Below are 13,363 nucleotides of genomic sequence, written 5' to 3'. Positions count from 1 at the left end.
ATTTAACCTAAATACTCTGTACTTCCTTTTCAAGGTCAGGACCAAGGATCATGTATTTGATAACGTCGGTCACCTTATCAGATACCACATGGATAACAGTTTGCCAATCATCTCTTCCGGAAGCGAAGTAAGCCTCAAACAACCAGTGAGAAAAGAAAATAATCCAGGACTTTTGCATTGCAACAAATGACAATATGGAAGTACCATCACACTGATGCTTCAAGAAACTTCATTTTGTGTTAGGACACAAAGATAATCCAAACTTGGTTTGTAGACAAAGTAGAGCACGAACTGTGAAGTACATTTTTCCAACACCACCACGGACTATGTCCTTTATAAGACAAAGAACTAACGAAGATGGATCTTCAGAAAGTGAATATCGGAAAAGGGGAAGAGGATTGGTCCATTTGAAAAGAAATTATACATATGCACGGATGTCACTTTTTTAGGCCGTATTGCGTTGATAGCAGGCTAAAAGCACAATTAATATTTCCCATGCTAGAGACTACTTGGATGAACTGCTGGGGCAGTGGTATGTGCCTTTCAACTTGATAATTTGGGGACATTTTCATATTGGGGAGATTAGTTCTAAGTGTCTTCATATTCTCTAACTATAGAACTATTTGCCAAAAAAAGTTTTTCCTTGTTACAAAAATAAGAAGCAATTTTCTTGATACTTACTGACTTTATTACATTTTCTGTTTAGTAGCACTTTCACTGCAATGTTAAAATAAATTTGATGTTGAATTTGGACTCTGTCTATGCCAGTGGAATCAAATCAGAAGCCACTGAAAGCATTGGTCTGTTTCACTGGTCTGTCCCATTTACCAGTTAAAGGGTTGCAGCCTAAATTCTTTGGCCTAGTATTTCTGAACCTTTGCTATTCAGACTGTTTGTATGCAGCATAGCATCAGCTGAAGAGAGGCCAAATCTATCAGTCATTTCTATTTCATCATATTTCTCCCTCTTTCCTCCCCCCACCCCCACACCCAAAAGCAGCTCATGAGTGCACGGATTTAACACATGGTGGACAAAGCGGTGTTCTTCACATTCAACATCCGAATTGGTTTCATTCTTATTTAAAGTATTGAATTTATTTGAAAGTGTCAGGAAATGTCTGCTTGATTGGCTGTGACTGAATCATAGTCTCTCACCTACTGTATCCTTAGCATCTTTTCTAGATACGATCAGACGAAATGCAGAAGGGAGAAAACATACTGAACGAAACAGCTGGAAAGGTTTGCCACATGTAGGTACACTGGTAAACCGATGGTGTAATTAAGTGTTGTGTAGAGAAAAGTGCTATATGACCTTGAGCCAGCTGCTGAACCCGCCTGGTCTCCAGTTTCCTTGTCTATGAAATAAGGGACTCGAATAAGGTGAATTCAGAGGTCTATCTCAGCCCTAACATAAGACGAGTCTATAAAAAACAAGTTTTCCACTTATTAGGGGTCAGCGTTGATAATCAGTTTGTACAGAAGGTGAAAACTTGAGCTTTTTCCTTTAGTCTGTATCTATTCTCAAAGAATGAATGACACAACCGAAACCAATATTCAGGTAGCAGGAACCCTGAGCCCTCCCATCACAAACGCTGACACATTGGAGCGCTCTCAGTAGTGACGGTGGAAGTGGATTTGGTTGTTCGGAGTAGGAGAAAATGGCTTCAGTGTTTTACTTGCCTTTGCATAGAGTGGTCTGGCCGTTACTTTAGGATGGCTTTTTATCCTGAGTAATCTGGACAGTTGCCTTAACCCCACTTCATTGTGGCTATGTAGATACAACTTAATCTTTGTAATTGTGATATATTTGCTAAGTTTTAAATAAAAGACAAGAAACTTTTCTGGGGTAGAAATCATCAGAAATCAAGCACACTGGGGGCGCCTGGGTAGCGCAGTCGTTAAAGCGTCTGCCTTCGGCTCAGGGCGTGATCCTGGCGATCCGGGATCGAGTCCCACATCAGGCTCCTCCGCTGGGAGCCTGCTTCTTCCTCTCCCACTCCCCCTGCTGTGTTCCCTCTCTCGCTGGCTGTCTCTCTGTCACATAAATAAATAAAATCTTTAAAAAAAAAAAAAAAAAGAAAAAAAAAAAGAAATCAAGCACACTGAATTGTAATATTTTTTTCTGTAAAGGTTTATGATTTTATTCTACTTCTACTGCCACTGATTGCTTACGTAGGTTTGTTTCCTTTTACACAACTAGGAAATAATGGCTTTTCATCAATTTTATATATACATATATATATATATATATATATACACACACACACACACACACACACACACACCTTGGTTCTTGATGATCTGTCCTCCCAAAAGGGGGTCAGCATGAGTATAGATCATAGAAATTTGTGGGTGATCTAGTCACCCATCAGAGACAGAGCAGGGTTGTGGTCTCAGTCTGGTTGAGTAGAGTGTTAACTGGGCTGCAGGAAAAAGTTCCTGATAGAAATAGATGCAGACAGCGTAAATGCTATGAGCAGCACATGGATCCTGGTACATCATGCACCACCATATGGATAATCAGTATTTGACTTTGATGTTGTAGGAGTTAGGTAAAAAAAATACTGCACTTACAAGCACCACAGACACAGTTAAAACAAAATGAAACAACAGACGAAATGTTTGCATGCTGTTTTAATGACACACATGTATCTTCATCTGTTTTAAAGTGGAAATCCATTTGCCTCTAAATACCTGTAAATGACTTTTCAAAAAAAAAATAAATTATCATTGCTTTGTGACAATTGACAGCATATGCCTGATGTTTGGAATTTGGAAAATTTATCATTCGCAGGGTGTGTCAGGGTCCTGACAGGAAACAGACGGCTCACTTAAATTGGGTAATGCGAGGCGGGTTTAATAAAGGTGTGGGCAGAGGATGGGGAAACCACAAGGGAGGATGCAGTACCCTGGGGCCAGTGAACAGGTAAGGGGAGATCACGGGAACATAATCTGGAGAGAGAGTTCTGTGGGAGGACTGCCTTCAGGAGCTGTGGCCTCCAGTGGAGGGACTCCACCAGCCCTGGTGACTCCACAAGGAGGCGGTTACAGACATTATACTTAATGCAAGAAGGACAGCCTCTTCAACAAATGGTGTGGGAACAATTGGACATCTGCAGGCAAGAGAACGGACCTCACACTTTACATAAACATTGACTCCAATGGGTTATTGGTTTAAACATAAAATGTAAAACTACAGAACTTTTAGGAAAGAAAAACACAGGAGAAAATCCTTAGGGTCTAGGGTGAGGCAAAGAGTTTTTAGAGTGGATATGATCCATTAAAGGAAAAACTAATACATTGCATTGCATCAAAATAATAAATTTTTGCTCTGTGAAAGACTCCATAAAGAGGATGAAGGGCAAGCTATAGACTGGGAAAAAATATTTGCAAGGCACATATCTGACAGAGGGCTAGTATCTAGAATATATAAAAAACTCAAAACTCAACAGTAAAAAAAAAAATCTAATTAGAAAGTGGGCAAAAAACACAATTCACTGAAGATGTATGGATGACAAACAAGCACATGAAAATATGCTCAAACTCATTAGTCAGTTAGGAAATGCAGATTAAAATCACAACTAGATATTACTATGCACATACCTGAATGGGTAAAATGAAAACTATTGATAATATTAAATGCTAGCCTGATGACAAAGTAGACCACACATGCATTCCTGCTGAGAATGTAAAATAGTACAGCCACTCTGGAAAGCAGTTTGATAGTTTATTTAAGAAACTAAACATGCAGCTAACATTCAACCCAGTAATTACACCACTGGGCTTGGATCACAGGGAAATGAAAACTCATGTTCACACAACAAGCTGGACAGAAGTGTTCATAGTAGCTTTGTTTGTAATGACCTACAGCTGGCAATATCCCAGATGTTCCTTCAATGGGTGAATGGTTAAACAGACTTGGTACATACACACCATGGAACAGTACTCCGCAGTAAAAGGGAATGACAGGTTGAGACATACAACTTGGCTGAATCTGCAGAGAATTATGCAGAGCAAAGAGCTAATCCCAAAAGGTTACAGACTATAGGACTACATTTATATAACATTCTTGAAATGATAAAATGATAGAAACGGAGAATAGATTAGATGTCAAGGACGGAGCTGGTAGGAGGGAGGAAAGTGGGTACAGTTCTCAAAGGGCAACATGAAGAATCCTTGTGTGATGCAATTGTTTTGAATTTTGACTGTATCAACGTGGATATTGTGGTTGTGATATTGTACTGTAGTTTTGAAAAAGATGTTATTATGGGTGGAAACTGGGTAAAGCTCACAGGAGATCTCCCTGTATTATTTCTTACAACTAGCTGCTTGTGAATCTACAATTTTTCCAAAATAAAAAGTTTAATTTTAAAAATGTTTGGGGGTAAAATGTAGATATGTCAAGAGATTTTAGGAAGATTGCTGCTTTAACTGTTGGCACTTTCACCAGTAGGATCATCTTGGTCATCCTCGGTCCCATCATACTAGGAATAGGAGGGGTCATCTGGATATGCTGCATGAAGCCACCTTCATGAAGGACCTCAAGTGTAATGCTTGGTATTATCTCCAGAGATACGCTGATGACATCGAAGGATGGCAAACACAGATGTCGTGCAAGACATGGCCAGCTCTGCCCAGGCCCTCTTCTGGGAACCTGACCTAAGGCAGAAGAACATGAAACAACTTTGAACATGTGTCCCATTATAGGACTATACAATCTAAGTGTTCAAATACCTGAACATTTTTAATAAATCCTCTAAGTGTCATGTGAATGGTATCATTATGTTGTATTTTATTAATATGCATTGAACATGTTATGTAAGCATTTAAAATATACCAACTTAATGATCTTGTTTCAAGAAACAGAAGTAGTTTGGCATCTGGGAGGGTCTGCATTTCACACTCAGGTATGATTTTTGCAGCTTTGGATCTTTATCAAATGGTCATTGTCACTTCTGATACCTTTTACAGGTTTTCCAATTAAAAGCTTTGGCATGATTGAAAATACTGAACATTAAATCCAGGCAATTGGCTCTCACACTTTTGGCCAAAGACCATAGAAGAGGCAAAAGACCTCTTTCCCCACATACCTTTCATCCCCCAATCCTCTTTTTTTTTTTTTGGTAGTGTTAAAATAACCAATAGGGAGCCATAGGGATTGCTTATTTATTTACTTTTAAGGGAGAAATATAATTTACATGATTTTATATTTCAAAATACCGCCTTACATATTTTTCAAAAAACGAGTTAATTTTATCACTTGCCTTGATAATATGTTCTCAGTTGCTTAAATAGAACAAATTTATAGCTAACACATTTCAATAAAGTATAAGCAAACTTCGAAGAAATTATAAATTGATGACTTTAGTAATAGGTGACTAATGATAAAAATTGAACGTGAACTTGAATATTATTTTAAAGTCAAGTTATAGGAAAAGTGTAAATTCATTTATTAAAGTAGTTAACACTACACACGGTTGAGTTAACCCAACAGCTTGCAACAAACTTAATTGATATTGGTGAAGCCAAGCAAAGAGGGTTCATAACTAAGACACAGGAACAACATCTCTTAAAACCCACAATTTCCTGGGAATGGCACTATTTATACCCTTCTCCCCAAAGTGGGTATTTCAGTTATCTTCAAATGTGCATGAGCAGGAGTTTTATAATGTTGCACATAGAAATGATGAAACACCATTCTTCGTAAGCTTAAATAATGTGATAATTCTCACTTAAAATTCTAAACATTAGTAACCCCTCATATTTTACTTGGTAGATTCCTAATACATAAACCTTAGTTGTATATAAAAATAAAAACCTATCAAATTGCAAGTTATTTTCCCACGAAAGCTGAAGAAACAACTTACGTGGTCTGTATCGTTTGATGAACCATCAGGAATATCTTTGAGGTCCACCAGTGGGCCATGGATCATACTTGGAAAATCACTGGTTTAGACTATTCACATACAGTCAATCTATTGTCACAAATGCACCTTAGTCATAATTGTTTGGTTGCAAGGAGTGAAAACCCACCTGTACTAATTTCCTGGGGCTACTGCAGCAAAGTACCACACACTAGGTGACCTAAAACAGCAGAAATTTATTCTCTCACAGCACTGGGGATTAGAAGTCTAAAATCAAGGTGTTGACAGGGCCATGCTCCTTCTGAAAGTTCTGGGGAAGAATCCCTTGCCAGCTTCTGGTGGCCCTGGGTGTTCCTTGGCTTGTGGTGACATAACTCCTTTTTCTGCCTCCATCTTCACATGGCTGTCTTCGCCTTGTGTGTCTGTGTTTTCACCTCTTCTTCTTTTTCTTAATTTTTTTTTTAGGAAATTAAAAATTTTATTTTAAAAGTGAACCCTGTACTACAATAATGTATATAGTTGTGTGCATGTGTGTATAATTGACACATGATCTTACATTAGTTTCAGGTTCTTCTTCTCTTCTTTTAAGGACACCGGTTTTAGATTTAGGACCCATCCTCATATATTAACTAATTACATTTGCGAAGACCCTATTTCCAAATAAGGTCACATTCTGAGTTCGGGGTGCACGTGAAATTTGGGGGGACACTATTCAACTCCTAATTGACCTGAATCAGCTCAAGTCAAAAGATTGTTTTAAGGTTCAGGTTATTACAGGACCCAAGGAAAAGCTGAACGGTCAGGCTTCACAAAGTGCAAGAATCAGGCATATCCATGGCTTTGAGTGCTGGAAGTTCATGATCTTCAGTCTAGGCTCCGCCATATAATACGCTCCCATATATGGAAGTAGTGTATTTCCCATAAAATACAGACAACTGTAATAAAAGTCTGCTTCTCTTCTGTATGTTCACCACCTGACTCAGTTTCATGAAGTCTTATTTCAGTTACTTGGAAAGGGAATATGGGTGGCCCAACTTGGGTCTGGTGCTCACCTATGACCGAGTTAGGTATGGCCAGGTCTTGGGGTGGTGGGGAAGCGATGGTGGTGAAGTTATAGTGGCTGTGGGCAGGAGTAGATTCAGCAGTTGGGACTTTTCAGCAGGCATTTTGACCCATGTGTCAGTATTAAATGAGCCCCTAGAATAGTGCTTGGTGCAAAGTGGATGCTCAAAAAATATTATTAGATGAATATACTGCAAATAATGGTCTGATCTCCCTCAGTTAATTAACACTCAGTTAAATAGCATTTCTACATTTTAGAATTTCTTTCACACAATCTTATTTCATCTTTTTTACAATTCTGCAAAGTAGGTATTATCATTCCTCTTTTTAAATAAGAACTTTGAGGCTCAGAGGGGTTAAATAAACTGTTGTGGATAAAGGCTAGTGGGTAGGAGAGCTGGAACTTAAACTTAGATCTTTAGTTTCAGTGTTCTTTTAAGGATCACACTCCTTATTTCATGATGGCTTTGCTTTGACCTGATGGCTTTGACACCAGAGAGAAGGTAGGAAAAGGAGGAATGATGGCTTAGCTCCACCTTATAGATGTTCTGAATGGGAAGAATATTCATCAACATCTCATCAACAGCATGACATTTCCCCTTGAAATGTAAACAAGTCTGGTAGAGGTAGCATCCCTCCCAGCTCAGAGGTGTGCCTGTTTAAAAAATGAAGGATAAATATTGACCCAACATTCCAGAAATAATCTCTTGTGCAGCAAGTAAGATCTTTGGCAGTTTTTCTGTCTTTCCCCACATTTATTTTTTACTCCAGAATGACTCTGTCTACTTGTGTTTCTCTGGAGATGTTATTAAGGTCATTCCTTGTGTACCCCATACCTTACCTCTGTAGCATGCCTTTCCCATTTCTTCAGGCATCAAGCTCTTCTATTGGCTGCTCCCCTTCTAGCCCACTTCTCCACTCTTACCTCTAAAGGTAAGAATCCTTTCTTAAAAAAAGATTTATTTATTTGAGAGAGAGAGACAGAGAACGAGCATGTGGGGGAGAGGAAAGGGAGAGGGAGTCAAGCAGACTCGCCACTGAGCAGGGAACCCAACTCGAGGCTCTGATCCCAGGACCCTGAGATCATGATATGAGCCAAATTTCAGTCGGACACTTAACCTACTGAGCCACCCAGGTGCCCCAAAAATATAAGACTCTTTTACTTTTGCTGGTCTGGTTTCACATTGCAATCACTCATGCTAACAATCCTCTTGTTGACTCTCTTTTCCTCTTCCTCCAAGAACTTTGTCTGATAGATCCTTTCTTAGATGTTCAGTTTTCCCCAGAATCATCACCCCTTCTTACATTGCATGTAGTAAACTATTATTGTGTGTGTGTGTGTGTGTGTGTGTGTGTGTGTGTGTGTCTTATGCAAGCATCTTGCACTGCCAAAGAGTATGGGTACCTGGAGGGGAGGGGTCCTGCCTCACACTTTATCTTCAAGCATCTAGGCCAGGAATTAAACAGGATAGGCAGTCAAGAAAATTTCATTGATTATACCCATAACTTCACCCAAATCCATTTTTAGAGGCAAGGGGCTCTGATTTATTCTTTATTTTGCATCTTTTGTGATGTATGTGCTTAATTCTCACTTATACTTAATAGAATATTAAATATAAATAGCTCTGGATTTGGAGATAAAAGAGGTGTGCTCAAATTCTTTCTCTGTCTCACATTAGCTGTGTAGCCTTGGACAAGTCAAATTTTTTTTGTCCGTTTCTTCTGCTGTAAAATGGGATATGAATACCTGTCCTAGGCCCTCACAGGTTTGTTGTAAGGACTACATGAGCTAGTGTTTGTGGAAGAACTCACCAAATTCTAAAGCACTATGTAAAGGATTATAAACACTGTCTCCTCATGTGCTTCACCCCCTTATATCTTTTATGCATTCATCTCTGTAAGAAACACGGATCACTTAGCATCCTTGGTGTAGCGTTCCATCTTAACATAAGCCTAGTTCCCACTAACAGATGCCTTGGCTCAGGTTTCAACAACCGCCATTTACCTAAATGCCCTTTATTCACATTTTCTGGCACAGAAGCCTTCATTTATTTGTTCATTTATTTACTCATTTAACCAATTTGTTTTGAGTGCCTACCAGGGACCATGAAGCATGCTTGATGTCCAAGAAGTAATGTAAGTACCACAAGATATTAACATTGGACTGAGTAAAACAGACCACAACTAACTACAGAATACGAAACATAATAAAATATGTATATTGTGTACAGATGTATGAAGGATCATTTCTGTCGGGGGTAGGGGAAGTGTGTCATCAAAGGTTTCAGAAGAGGTGCTCATCTATGTTGAAGACTGGGCAATACAGGTCAAAGAGAGCTTGAGCAAAACAAAAGCACTCTGAGAACCGTGGGCAGCTCAGCCAGTAATTTCTTTTTTTTTTTTTTTTATTAATAATGATTTTTTATTATATTATGTTAGTCACCATACAGTACATCCCCGGTTTTCTCAGCCAGTAATTTCAGTCACTTATTGCTATGGATTGAGTGAGTACTTATGTGGCGTAACCTTTGTTAGCAGATAGGGTTATGGGGATCAGTGTAGGCATCACAGGGGTGGGATGGTGGGTTGGCAAAAGAAAACTAGTCGAATTATGAAGAGCCTTAAACAACCATGTTACTCCATACTGTATCTGAAAGGGTTTTCTTATATGTATGGGAAAGGGTTAAAAAGATAAGTGAACCTAGTGCTACCAACTCTTTAATGTTCACTGAAACCCTGTTAGCTCGGCAGGTAGATACAGAACGGGCTTTAGTGCATACTGGGCAGCGCTGTCTTAAAGGACGGGTTAACAGATACCTAAAATGACAAATATTCACACTCGAGGAAATTCAAGTAGTGAATAAAGACGTGGGAAAATGTGCCACTTCATCGGTAATGAAAGAAACACAAATTCAAACAAGGCAGGACCCAGTAAGAAAGAACATAAGGTAAAACCACATCTAAGCCTGTTTAGGTGATGGGGAAGCACCTTAGAGGATCAGAAGGGCAGGTGCAAAAACCTTTTAGGTAATGGTTCCGTGGGGCAAGTGAGGGATTCTCAGGGCTGCAACCGAGAACTGAGGTTTAGGAATGGAAAACGCGGGGCGAGGGGGGCATGGGGGAAGGGGCAGGCGACCCCAGACAAGACTGGTTCATCCACGCCAAAGGCCTAAGCCCTGGCGCTTGGCATCTCTAGGCAACCGTAAACCCGCCCCATCTAGAGTCAACCCTTTCGTAATTGGCTCACTAATCCACCAATGGGCGCACAGCAGGACCTTCCCGCCACCTCTGGCGCCCGCTTTCAAACAGCCATACATTCGCAACTGCAGGTGGAATTCTCAACCAAGTTTGAGAAAGGCGGAGACTTCCGCCTCCACGCCCAGCCTCGAGCCGGCATGGCCCCGCCCTCCAAGCCAGCTTCTAGTCGGCGATTGAAGGAGGCGGCTGCTCGTCAATGGCCTCAGCGCTTCTGGGTTCGGTTGTGACGAGGAAGGAGCTAGCGGATTAGAGTCCTCGGTAAGGGGGTTTGTTAGAAGTCTGTCTTTGGCGGGGATTAGGGTTTCCCTCTGGTGACAGCATCCGTGGCCTCGGGTGAGTTTTGCTTCTGGGCTGGGCTTGGAGCTGGGGTTAGAGGAGGTGCGGGGTCCTCGGGATTCTGGTCGTGGCTTCCCGAGGGCTGACCCGCCCCCTCCTCAAATTCTGTGGTGGTGGACTCTCCGCGGGTTGCGGGACTCAGGCTTTGACTTTGAAGTGTCAGCGAGACCCTAAGTTTCTCCCTACAAGTGACGTGTGGGCAGCCCTCCTCGCCCCCTGCAGGCTGCGGGGGAAACCCAGAGACCCTATCCTGGGGACCCCCGCTGTGGTCACCCTGGCGCCGCGCCTGGCTCACAGTGGGTGCTCTGTACACGTGTGTTGACCGAGCGCATGTGACGCTGGCCGCCAAAGCCAGCAGCCCCAGGGCACTCTGTGCAGGCTCTCCACAGCTTCGCTCTCGCGGTACCTGTTTGTTGTGCTGTAGTTGACGCCAAACGGAGTTCCTTGGTAAGGCCTCTGATTTAGTCTGTCGTTCCACCTGTGGGTTTCTACTTGCTGCCTTCTTCGGGCACCTTGAATCGATTTGTCCAAGCTGCTGTCATTAGCACTGATCACAGATTATTGTCATCATTTGTTTAAATGTCTATTCTCTTTTCCTCTACCAAGTGCAGTTAAACTTTGTAATCTTGAACAGTGCATAATAAATAATTGTTGAATAAATGACCAAGCCTCTTAAGCCTTCTATTGCAAGTCTAAAACAGGCTAGTGTGTTCTGGCTGTTTTCATTCTAGAAGGGAAGCTAGGGTGTAAGCAAGTAAGTAGAATTTCCTAGGGCATTTATAATTTATAAACTAATCCGCTTTGTGGCACTTAACCTTTTTTATCATGTAGTCATGAACTTGAATCTGATTTAAGCTGAATTTCACCATATCCTTCACAATGCATGGCAATGTATTTGTGCCCCCTGGATACGTAAATGCATTCAACTGAGTGACAGGCTGAAATGGAAGCCATAAAGAAAAGTATAAGCAATATAGTGTGAAAGTGCAAAATCCTCCCCTCCTCCCTGGGGCAACAGGATTGGGAGGGCATCTTCAAGGAGGTGGCATTTTCATCCCTGAGGAGGTTGCATTAGTTGAAGTAAGGTTTCCCACAGGCAGCATATTCACCTTTCTTAGAGGTACTGAATGCTCTTTGTTTAACCTCTTTTGTAAGCCTCAGACCCCTATTCATAGGTAAGAATGCTATAATAATAACAAAAGTAAAATGTATATCGATTGGTACATAGTGCTAAGCACTTTATATTCATTGTCTTGTGAATCTTCATAACCAATCTTTGAGGTAGGTACTATTTTTAGCGCATTTTATTAATGAGAAAACGGAGGCAGTGTCCTCAAGCTTGCACAGCTGATAAATAGAAGAGCTAGAATTGAACCCAGGTGGTCTGAATGAGTGCCCTTATTCTTAACCACTTCCAGCAGTGTTATGGCCTTTCTAACTGAAAGTCCGTGAAACGTCCCTCAGCTGCCCTTTCTTCATAGTCAAAGTTAAGTTGTGCGTTATACTTTCCTCTATTACAGAACTTATTACAATGTATCTTGGTAACTATTAATTTATATCATTGTTTCTCTAAGGGACTGTGAGCTCCCCATGGCTGGTATCCTGTCTTAGATGCGTCTAGGATATACACTGGCACATAGTAGATGCGGAGGAAAATTTTATTGAAGTAATGAATCCTAGAGGGTGGCATGAATGTATCATTCATTTAACAAATACTTATTGTGTGCCTGCCTTGTGCAAAACATGGGGGACATGCATTTTAATTCTGCCTTCAGAGAGCTTATAGGTTTTTGGATGAGACAAAAACAGTGCTTTTGGTTTTTGATATTTTGTCCAACTAAACACTCTTTGGTTTTCCTTCTCATTGCAAGGAGGGCAAAGAAAACATAACCAGTAACTACAAAATGAGTACTGAGACAGCCTTTCTGATCTGAGTGTTAACAACAACAACAAATCCCCAAAACCCACATAGTCTTTATTAATAGGTTCAGAAAAATTTATCTGGGAAGAAAGTATTAACTATTAAAAAAAATACAGTACACTTATTCGGCATCTTGATTGTTTAATAATCAGTCAGTAAATATAGAAATATGTCATTATTTCTATTAGTACTATAGTATCACCAAATTTATTAAAAAATAGTTTTACTAGGACAAGCGTTCTTTTTCAGTATATTCATATGGTAGTTTTCAGGATGGTTTTTTGCAGTTCATACATTTCAGCAGCAATTCATGAGGATATCTCGTTCCTACAAAATAGCCACCACTAGGTGTTAACTTTTTTTTTTTAGTGGTTGAAAATCATTTCAGTGTTTAAATGACACCGAATTCTTCATGAACACTTCTTTTTTTAAATGAATTGTCATGTCGGTTGCCCATTTTAAATTCGGTTGTCTTTCCTCACTTCTTTTTGCAAGTTGTATATTGGGATTTTGTCATGTGTTTTGCAAATATTTTTCTTATGCGTTATTTTATCTTTGGACTTTGTTAGTGTATCTTTTTTATATGTAATATTTGACTTGTCAGTGATGTCTTTAGCCATATAAAGATTTTTATTTTTTGTGGTTAAGTTTCTGTCAAGTTTTTCCTTTATGGCTACTGGGTTTACTACCTTACTATTTATTTTTTCTTCAAAGCAGTCTCTTTTATTGTTCTGAATATTAAAGTCTCTGATAACAGTGGTAATTAGTAGTGATTAATAAGTTGAGGAAAAGCATTGGCTTTTATTTTAAATTTCAGTTAAAATACTAATTATCTATTTATCCATAGTAAGTTTATCAGATTTCTCTTTCTGCCTAAATGTTTCTTAAGGTCTTCAGTAGTTTGCACTTTTGGGAAAGAAAAC

At 40.0% G+C, this 13,363-nt stretch overlaps 2 protein-coding genes across 3 annotated transcripts in view; both read left to right on the top strand.

Annotated features, from left to right (window-relative positions):
* The window catches only part of SHC4 (SHC adaptor protein 4), a 138,449-nt gene extending 136,357 nt beyond the window's left edge, over positions 1 to 2,092 (top strand). Inside the window, exon 12 of the mRNA XM_026518439.4 lies at positions 35 to 2,092. Within this exon, the coding sequence (XP_026374224.1) occupies positions 35 to 190 (156 nt within the window). The 3' untranslated portion in view covers positions 191 to 2,092. The remainder of the gene's footprint in view (positions 1 to 34) is intronic.
* Positions 2,093 to 10,347: 8,255 nt separating this feature from the next.
* Positions 10,348 to 13,363, top strand: part of CEP152 (centrosomal protein 152) — a 92,552-nt gene continuing 89,536 nt past the window's right edge. The window contains exon 1 of one of the 2 annotated variants that reach the window (XM_048219030.2): positions 10,348 to 10,441. The gene's annotated coding sequence lies outside the window, so the exon portion shown is untranslated. Of the gene's footprint in view, positions 10,517 to 13,363 lie in introns of both variants that reach the window. The other variant, XM_057306221.1, reaches the window with a different exon arrangement.

This window comes from Ursus arctos, unplaced genomic scaffold, assembly GCF_023065955.2.
Source record: "Ursus arctos isolate Adak ecotype North America unplaced genomic scaffold, UrsArc2.0 scaffold_36, whole genome shotgun sequence".
Taxonomy (NCBI): domain Eukaryota; kingdom Metazoa; phylum Chordata; class Mammalia; order Carnivora; family Ursidae; genus Ursus; species Ursus arctos.
The sequence above is the reverse complement of the archived record's forward strand: the minus strand, read 5'-3'. Positions and strand labels throughout refer to the sequence as shown.